Raw genomic sequence first — 9,841 nt, forward strand, 5'->3', positions numbered from 1 at the left:
GCCGCTGGGTTCAAATCCTACCTCTGCCAATTGCTAGCTGTGGGACTGTAGACAGTTTCCTTAACCTCCCTGTGCCTCACTCCTGGCATCTGTAAAATGGGAATTTATGATGTCTCCTCTCTCAAGACTTAGCACAACATCAGGCTCACTGACATTTCACCAACTGGTCTGATTTGGGCTTTTTACTCTCTGGGGTCCCAAAGACCCCCTCACAAGGTCTCCCACTCAGGCGGATGTTCTAGTGACCAGGGGTGTGGTGACCCGGCAGGTGGAAAATTCTGCCTGGACCCACCAAGAGCTCAGCTAGGCCATGGTCCCATATCCAGACAGCCAGGAGCCAATGAAGACAGCGGACACCGAGCCGAGTCAAGCTCGACTGCGTGAGTCAAGTCCCCTGTGTTCCAGAGGAAAAGACAGACTCTAGGTCTGACTGTAGCCGGAGCTCCTCCCTAAAGGGGCAGTGGCCAAAGAAAGTCAAACAAAACCCACAGCACAAGCAGTCAGCAGTCGCTTCTTCGCACCTCTTACAGTCCAGTAAAAATATCTGGGATGTAAGCGTTTTGTATACACGCAGCAGAGACGAGAGTAACGAGCCAGGGCCTCCCCTTCACACACAGGGCACCCCCGCAGACCACCCAGGGGTCGGCGAGCAAGAAGGGCTGGTACTGGCAGCATTTACTGACTCCCGCGCAAACACACGCAAACAAACTATATTTAGAAAACACACACGATCTTCTAGAAGACTTTCTTTGCTGGGTCCGGAAATTATGAGTCAAGCACCCACTGTGTGCCAGGTGTCGTGCCAGGGACTTGGAGTAAAGCAGCGAACAAGAGAGCAAAGGTCTTGTCTGAAGCCGTGCGTGGCTCTGGGCCAAATGGTAGCAGCAAACAGCCTGAGCAAGTGGGAGTGGGCCTGGGGGCCGGGCAGGTGCTGCTCTCAGTGGGGTGGTCAGAGTGGCCTCCAGGTGCGAGGGCTGAGGAGCAAAGACAGAAAGGAGGTGGGGGGTAATGGTGCTGCCCTCAGAGGAAAGGTATATTCCAAGCTGAGGGAACAGGCAGTGCAAATGTCCTGGGTCCAAGAACACCCAGGAAAGGAAGGAAGGCAGCCTGAGGTCCTGGACACCCAGAGTTAAGGACCGCCCTGAGCTGGCAGGTGACATGCTTCCCTCTCAGACACTGACCTGCCCTCCATCACCAGAGAGGGTCCTGTCGAGGCTGTGGGGACCCCGAACCCCATCACACCACCTGGGATACCACTTCCACACAGCATCCTCTGCAATCCGGAAACGCCGCAGCTCAGCCCGACACTGCCCGGTCCCAGGGAGGAGGAGAACCATTAGGGGCTCTCCAGGAAAAGAAACTGAAAGTTTTTAAAAAGGAACAAGAGCTCCCAGTAAAGAACCAGATGAAACTGTTCTTGTAACAAAAGTGCTTCTAGTAAGAGTCCCGCAGCCACAGAAGACCTCCAGCTACTCGCCGCATGCAGCTGCCCACTGGCCACAGTTTCCATTTCGGCGAGGGGAAGCGGGGCTGGGCTGCTGCCCACCCCACCACCCCCATTCAGCCCTTACCTGGTACGGGGGCTGCAGGAAGCAGCTTCTGTCCACACTGGCTGCAGAACTTGGGGGCTTTGTCTTTGGAGACATAGCCACATGAGGGACACTCCATTCCTCCGGGATGGGTCTGCTCCAGGCAGGCACGCTCCCGCAGGTCTGGAAGAAAAAGGGTCCCCAGGCAGCTGACTATATACTGAGCCGCCTGTCACATGACCTGCCCTGCTTCAGTTTCATTTTCTGGGAAAGGGAAATTACAGTGCCCAGAAGCTCCCCCGGCTGAATCGAAAACCTAGTGCTAGCACTTCCTCACCTGCAGCACTCACAGCCCTGAACCCCCATCGGGTACCCGCCCCTCCTGACCCCGACATCTCCCCCCTCCCCCACCTCCTCCCCGACCAGGGGCTCCCGCAGGTTTTCTTCCTGACCCCACTTCCCCCGCCAGGGTCACCTCTCCCAGGGTCTCCATCCGTCAGTGAGTCTAAAACTTTTCCCGCTGGCTGGGCCTGGGGGCTGGGACAACTGAGAACTAGGTGTTGGGGGAGGGGGCACTGTTCCAGCAGAGACGCAGCCCTTGCAGAACCCTGAGATCAGACACCGTGTGAGAGGGCCCGCTGGGTGCTGGACGAGGGGCAGACAGACAGAAGCACCTGTGCACAGGTGCCATGGGGTCTGCGTGGGGCAGAGAGCACTTCAGAGATGCCAGAGCGCCCGAGGGGCCGGCCTGCGCGCTGGGGCAGCTCAGGGCGAACAGGGCTAGTGGTCAGGCTAGCGGGCTGCCGGCCCTGCCTCCCCCAGACTTGGCTCGCGGTGCACTAGCTAGTGAGCTCTTGGGGGCAGGGAGAGCTAGACCGTGTGGGCCAGGTTCCCCGGCTCAACCTGTTCCCTCCAAGCCTCGGCCGCCACCCCGCCCCTCATCCCTGCATGGCCAGGGACGCGACTACCGTCCCGGTCCGGCCTCTCCACGATTTTCAGTGCCGGCGGGGCCTCCACCCCTCCGCTGCCCTCCGCAAGGCTCTGCTTCCCCGCGCACCAGAAAAGCCACCACAGGGCCCAGAAGTCCCTGAAGGGCCCTTCTGTTTCCCGCCCCCACCAGGGGCCTGAGGCGTAGGAGAGCCCGGGCAATGATCTAGCCACTCAGCCTCCGACGTCCCCAGCTTCAGAAGTGCGCCGGGCTCAACGCCTATGCCCCAGCCGCCACCCCACCGCGCCCGCCGGCGGGCCCGGGGTCACGGGGGGGGTGGGGGACTGGGAGCCGGGGGTGAGGGGCGTCGAGGGCAGCCAGCTCCCCATCTCCGCACTCGCTCCTTCTCCGGCCTCCCCGCCGCCACCTCGGGGCCCTTAAGGCCGTCGCGGCAGCGGTGCCCACCGTGGCCTGGAGACCCCGGCGGCGGGCAGCGCTGGGAACGCGAAGGACGCGCTCGGGAGGCCACGGGGCGGAGATGCTGCGCTCCGGGGAGCTACTAGGGACGCAGGCAGGGGCGCCCCCCCGGCAACCCCAGGCAGCGAAGGGCTCCGCGCCAGCCCCGGGGCTCCTCCGCGCACACCGCGCGCCCACCGGCGGCCCGGGGCTGGGGTCCGCACGGAGCGGGGAGGGGCGGCGCGGGGCGGGGCCCGAGGCGAAACCGAAACCAGGCGCCGCGGGAAAAGGCCGCCGAGAGGGGACGGCCCGCAGCACGCAGGCGCCCCGACCCAGACCCAAGGACCCCGCGGCCCGCCCGCGCCCCCGCGCCCCCGCACCCCTCCGCGCACCCGCGCACCCGCGCCGCCCCAGCGTGCAAGCCTCCGCGGAGGCCCAGTTTCGTTTCTCTGGTCCGGGTCCCGCCCCTGCGGGCAGGGAGAGTTCGGGCGGGTGCGGCCACAATGCCCTCTCATGGCGCCTCCCGGTGGACAAGGGGGAGGCGCTGCCTGTCGCTGCCCTCGGGACAGGGTGCAGGGGAGCACAGATTCTGGACCCGCAGGGGTCTGCCCCCGGGTGTCCCCCAGCAGCCTCCACCACCCCACACCCCCGCCCCACCCGGAGCCCAGCACCCTGGACAGTGCCCACCTCCCTGGATAACCAGCAGGCGGCCAGCGAGGGGCACAGAGGACGCCAAGCCAGACACTCCGGTGCAAAGTATAGGTCACCAGCCCCATCGCATCAGGGCCTTGCACAGATTTAGTGACCTCAGTGGCCGATGGTCGTAGAGGGTTTCCAGCCCGCGCCCGGCCCTGGGATGGTCACTGATAAACGAGAGGCCGCCGAGGCCTGCGTTGCACCCCTATCTCTCCGTCCTCAGTGTCCTCATCTGTGAGCTCACCGTGCGGCATCCCAGGGCTGTTGGAGAATTGACCAGTAATAATAATACACCCAGTGCTGGTGTGCCAGGACCCAAGCAAAGTACATGATGTGTGTTACTTACTCCCTACGCTCCTCACTGCCCTCTCCCGCAGAACCAGCGACCCTGAGAGCACTTGGGGGCCCCTGGGCTGCTACAGATTCCATCAGGCATGATGACAATAATTTAAAAGGCCGGGGTTCCTTTCCAGCCTGTGTCTCCAACTGTCTCTCTTCCACACGCTCCAGCCACAACGCCTTTCCTCTGGCCCGGGAACAGCAGACTCACTTCCTGGGGTTCCCCTCCCGCTGTGCCCACCCCCTGCAAAGCTGGACTCTTCATTCCAACCCAGCTCACTGAGTTCAGGAGGTGCTTGCGGGGTGCTCAGCACGGAGCCATGATTGACCTCGTACTGACTCAAGAGCCACAAACTCCAATTCACGGCCTGCCACCCCCACTGCCTAGTTCATCTGGATCTGGGCAGGATCCAAGCTGTGTCCGCGGCTGTGACCTTTGACCTTGTGCTGACCTCCTGTGGGGCCCAGGAGAGCTTGTTCTGAAAGAAGGGGGCATCAGGCAGGGTGCTGGGCTGGGCAGGCTGGACCCGGCTGTCCCTTCTGGGTCCTAGCAGGAGGGGGGCTTAGTCAGAATCCAGGGAAGGTTCTGGGAATCTGGGGTTCCTCTGGGACTAGCAAGTGAAGGAAGAGCCCAGCCCTTCCCTACACTGTCCTGTGTCACCTTCAGATGTGGGGAGATGCCAGCAGAGCAAAACCCAGACGCCCTTCCAGGCCAGTGACCTGCTGGCCAGGCGGGGCACCTCCTGCGTGTGCTCTCACAGGTAGGCGTGGCTCGGGAGCTCCAGAACCCGGAGCCCACACCCAGTAACGGGGTGTGGAAGGGCCGGCAGAGAGGGCACCACTGTCGGCACTCTGCAGCCTGGCAGGGTCAGGAGATCACATCCCGGCCGAGTCAAGCGACTGAGAAACCACCCTGACCCACGTGGTGTAGCCCGTTTGTTGTAAAATGCAACATAGCCTTAGGAATGAGGATGCTTCCAGTGAGAGACACCCCACTGAGGGAGACACACTTTGGATTTTAAGGCCATATTTTAATGTCCCCAAGGTATCTTCCCTGTCCGCTTCTCTGTGTTCTTGACCACTCCTTAGCAGAAAGCAGACAGTAAAAGGATGTGTAACATCTCACCTCTGAGAGACGGGCTTGCTGTCCTGCCTTGTCTGCCCCTGCACTCCCAGCCTATTTGGTGGTTCAAGATCAACGAAGCTTCAGCTGGAGTGTCAGGTCATGGCCTCTTCCTTCGGCCGCTAGGAGCCTGCCTAGCCAGGCTGCCGGGGAGCAGGGCTGTCACTTGCATTCGCAGGGTGACTGAGGGACAGCAACCTCCAGAAGAGGAAGCCCGCTTAGAGCCAGGCTCCGACTCCCTACTTTCCGAGAAGTCAGGAAGTGGCATGGGGGGGGGGCGTGGACATCCTGTTCCAACAGGTACAGAGACAAGCCACCAGGGGCTCCAAGGAAAGCAGGGGTTCCAGAGACTTCCACCTCTCGGTGCTGAGAACCAGGCAGTATGTGGTCCTGTCATCAGGACATCTGCACCATGAAGATGGTTAGCGACCCCAAGAACCAAGTCAGACCTCACGGAGTACACCAAATACAGACGAAACGAAGAACACACGGAAAAGCCAGGGGTTCTAAGCCCGCTGCGGGAACTCACAGAGAAGATTCCTCGCGCTCCCTAGTCTTGATACACACCATAAACATACATGTCGCAATGGGCACGCAACTTTTGAAAAAATAATACATATATAGTATGACATAAAATGACATGTACGAGCTAACACCTTTAGGAAATAAGACAGAAAAACAACAAAATACAAGAACAGCGGCAGGCGCAGTTTCCTTCATGCGGCTGAGCCAGGACCAGAGACTGACGTCAGTGCGGGAGGAGGATGGGGTTGTGGGACGAAGGAAGGAAGAGGTGAGGAAAGGTTTCAGGTGGTGCCAACCTCCCTCAGCTTTGTCCCTACACATGCGGTGGTGCCGAGGCTGCAGGCTTGACTCTCTCCCCTCCTCGCAGCATCCGCAAAGAGCCTGACCCCTTCTCGGGAACATCTACTGGCGGGAAGCCCGCCCGCACGTTCTCCCCGGTCGGTGTCCGCGGCAGGCCGCCAGCAGACGAGCCCGCTGGCTCAGCCACCTGGTCTACCCGGCCAAACCCTGCAGAGAGCATCTTCAAGACCCGGATGGTGGAGCGTCTGAAATGTCCTTGATCTCGACCTTGCAGCCACCCGCGTTTGCAGAATGGATTCAGTGGGACCCCACACCTATCTGGTTGGCCGGCCTTGCTCCTCGCCTGCGGGTACTAAGGGTCCTGGGGTCACCTCCAGGAAGGACGGTCTCCTGCTCGGGGGTAGGCAGGAGGGAGGCACACTTTGCAGGGAGCGTAAGTGCAGGTAGGGGTCAGGGGAGGTGGAAAACAAGGGGGCCTTAGGAGGAGAATCTAGGCCTGGGGGCGTGTGGTTCCGTGGCCCTGGCCTGGGTTGGCCTCCAGCCACCTCAAAGCCGGGCTTGTGTGGCCAGGCAGGCCTGAACAGAGCGCTCTCGTTCATCTCAGAGCCGTGTAACTAAAAGCCGTGCAAAACAAGAGGGGCCTGCGGCTCTCGGCCTTGGTCGCATCTAGCCACCAGCCTGCCTTCGGGTCTTCTCTCCAGCTCTGGTTTTTCCCACGGAAGACCACACGTCTGTTTGAGCGAGGCTTGGTGGTCACGTGGCTCCTGAAACAGGCTTTGGGGTACAGATGGGTCAGGGCTGAGTTTGGCAGGTGGGAGTCCGTGTTCTGGATCTGCATATTCTTGACTAGGGATCGTACTCTTGACCCCACGGAGTAAGAACTGTCCCAGAGTCCGATGTCCCTCAGGTTGGAACAGTGGGGTCCAAAACCCGCCTCCATCGGCACCGGAGTCCCCACGGGGGCTGCAGGCCCGCACAGACAGAAGGGCAGCCTTATGGAGGTGCTGGAGTTCCTTGTTTTGGGGGCAGGGGACACAGAACTGAGAAGAAAGCAGCCAAGTGACTTGATGGCATTCTCCTTACCTATGGGTCTCCGTCCCCCCAGCTGTCTGATTTAGGGCCACCCTGATCCAGTGTGACCTCCTCTGAGCACAACTAATGACATCCTCAAAAACCCTGTTTCCATAGAAGATCAGAGTCACAGGCTTCTAGGGTCAAGAACTCTTTTCAGGGGACAGAATTCAACCTGCTGCAGGCACCAGCCCCGTGGGCTTTGCCCGATCTGCTCGGAGAGACCCAGCCATCTGGTACTGCAGAGGGTTCCTATGGTTTGAATAAACTTGGGTCCTTCCACAGGATTAAAATTATTCTAAAGTGGAGAGAGGGGACAAGCTCTCTGCCGGTGTCAGTAGCTGAATTTATAGAGGGTAGGTACGTCTGTGCAGAACAGGGTTTATACACGTAACCACATCACAGCCAGGAAAAGTTTTGCTGTTGGCTCCAGGTCAGCCCAGGCAGGATGGCCCAGCTCCAGGGGGATGTTCTACTGAAGACGGAGGTCCCCGGCCCGCTCTGGCACTCATGCGGACACTCACTGCTCCCCACATAAGCATGCGGCTGGCCCCGTAAGAGCTGGTGGCACTGGGGGGACCGCTCCACGGTGGCCTCAGACTGCAGGCACGGAGGAACAGTCACACGGGATTCCCCCACCCTGCCCGGGTTCATTTCCCTGGGGCAGGGGAGGAGCACTACGTGGCAGCCCGGGGCCTAAAGCTCCCCCTACCCTCCTCCCACCTTCAGAGTCCTGCTTCAAGCCGCCTCCAGCAGGGGAGCAGCCCGCAAACACATGCTCATCAAGGAAGGCATTGGGTTCATGCTCAGAGCAGAGGAGGGGAGAGCCCGAGGAAGGACAGGGCCAGGAGGTCCGGTTCCCAGCCGCGGTGTCTCCTCAGAGCCCAATACACACCCATCCCTCCCTACCCTGCCCCTCAGCTCCATCCCTGCGACGGCCCTTTGGAGGACGTGGAGATTAAGGGTCAGGGAGATTAGACAATTTACCCCATGTCATGCAGCGAGAGACCAGAGCAGCCTGGACTCGACACAGCTCTCCGCCAGCCGGCCACCACATGCCACCTCCTCTGCTGTCCCCTTGTCCCCACGTCCCCACACCAGCGAGTCCCATGACCACCCCAGGGATGGAGTGGAGACAAGCAGAGGCGAGCAGGAGCTCGGAGCAGCCGGGGCCTCCGAACCACGCCGGGTGTGGACGTCTCAAACCTGGGGTATCCGGCCCAGCAGCCACAGGACACATGGCCCGCAGCACTCGAAGCGTGGCTGATCTGATTCACGGCGGGCTGCGGACACACCATCCACAGCGTCCTTGAAACAGGGTTTCAAGACATCCTATGAGCAAAATGACGCCAACCGTCCCATCGGTGAGCCGTGTATAGATCACGTGCTGAAACGATAGTATTGGGGGTGTAATGGGTCAAACGAAACGTTAATGTCACCGTTCCTTGTTCGCTAAGGTGACAGAAAACGGTAAGATGGCTCGTGTGGCTCACGTCGAGGCCATGGACCTGGGCCATCGTCCAGTGTATGGTTGGGGCTCCGGGAGCGGCTGCAACAGGTGGCAGTGCCCGTGGGCTGCTGCTTGGCACGTGCCCTCTTTCACGCCCATGGGCCCTCAGTCTGCCATTTTCAGCACGAGGCTTCCTGGGGCACCGATGAGGCCCCGTCCTGCCAGCACTGAACACCTCATTAGTTTGCCCAGGCTGTTGTTACACAGCAGCATACACTGGGCAGGGATAGGGGGGTGCGAAGGCCAGGATCCTGGGCTCGGTGCAGGAGGTCCTCCCGAGGCTGTGAGGCAGATTCCGACCCTGGCCCCTCTCCCAGCTGCTGTGGCTTACTGGCCACCTTTGCTGTTCCTGCCTCACAGAAGCATCCCCCTGGCTTCTGCCTTCTTGATCACACAGCTTCTCCCCACATGTGTGTCTGGACCAAACCGCTCTTTTTACAAGAGCTGAGCCATATGGACCCATACTGCTCCAACAGCACCATCAGCACCCAGGGCACAGGCCAAGGCCCAGAGGGGCTCGTCTGCCAATGAGGGGCGTCGGTGGGGCCCAGCGGGCATCCTCGGACACCAAATTCCGAAGTCTTTCCGTGCCGTGGTCCATTCCAGTCTTCACTCTTTTCCTAAAATGAAGCTTTAATTCTATAATTAATAATTATAGAATTATGTAATTAATTATAAATTTAGTAAGTTCAAAATTTAGTAAATTTTAAGTTAATTTTAAACTTAACAAATGTATAATTATACATTATATTAACATAAATTTAATATAAATTAATTTTAAGCCATAACTTAATTTTTACCTATATATGAATGCATCATTGAGAAACATAGACCGTTAAAATGAACAGAAGTCGTGTAACGTCAACGTAACTCCTCGTGTCTGTTGGATGTGTATCTTTCCAGGACTTTCCTTAAGCTCAGAGAGACATCGCGGCATCAGTCACACAGTCGCGTCTTCAGGACATCGCTCTGCAACCCTTTCTTTTTCCTCAAAAGCGGCAGCGTGCAGACGCACGGCTCCGCGCGGTTCCCTCACCTGCCCCAAGGCCCTGCGGCCAAGGGGACATTCCGCTGGCTTTCACTTCCCGAAATCGCCGAGGCTGTGCTTAACCATCCTCAGGTCCGCTCACGGCCGCGGCTCTGGGTGCAGACCCCAGAGGGCAGGGCCTGCCAGGGCGCCCGGATCTGCCTGCTCTGCCACCGGGATGGTCTCTGGGTCCAAGAAGGGGCGCGCTTGGCGTGGGGGCCGCGAACCACGGGACGGCTGCTCCACGGGGCTCTGGGGAGAGGCGGCCCAGAGCGCAGGGCTCCAGGACATGCTCATTTGTGCAGAGAGAGGGGCTGCTCGAAGTCAGGAAATCCAG

General features: G+C 59.7%; 1 protein-coding gene across 1 annotated transcript in view; it reads right to left on the bottom strand.

Moving 5' to 3' along the window:
- Window positions 1–1,683, bottom strand: part of RNF213 (ring finger protein 213) — a 101,359-nt gene extending 99,676 nt beyond the window's left edge. The window contains exon 1 of the mRNA XM_032870432.1: window positions 1,572–1,683. Within this exon, the coding sequence (XP_032726323.1) occupies window positions 1,572–1,668 (97 nt within the window). The 5' untranslated portion in view covers window positions 1,669–1,683. The remainder of the gene's footprint in view (window positions 1–1,571) is intronic.
- Window positions 1,684–9,841: the final 8,158 nt, after the last annotated feature.

This window comes from Lontra canadensis, unplaced genomic scaffold (assembly GCF_010015895.1).
Source record: "Lontra canadensis isolate GAN:19392208 unplaced genomic scaffold, GSC_riverotter_1.0 scaffold41, whole genome shotgun sequence".
NCBI classification, from domain to species: Eukaryota; Metazoa; Chordata; class Mammalia; order Carnivora; family Mustelidae; genus Lontra; species Lontra canadensis.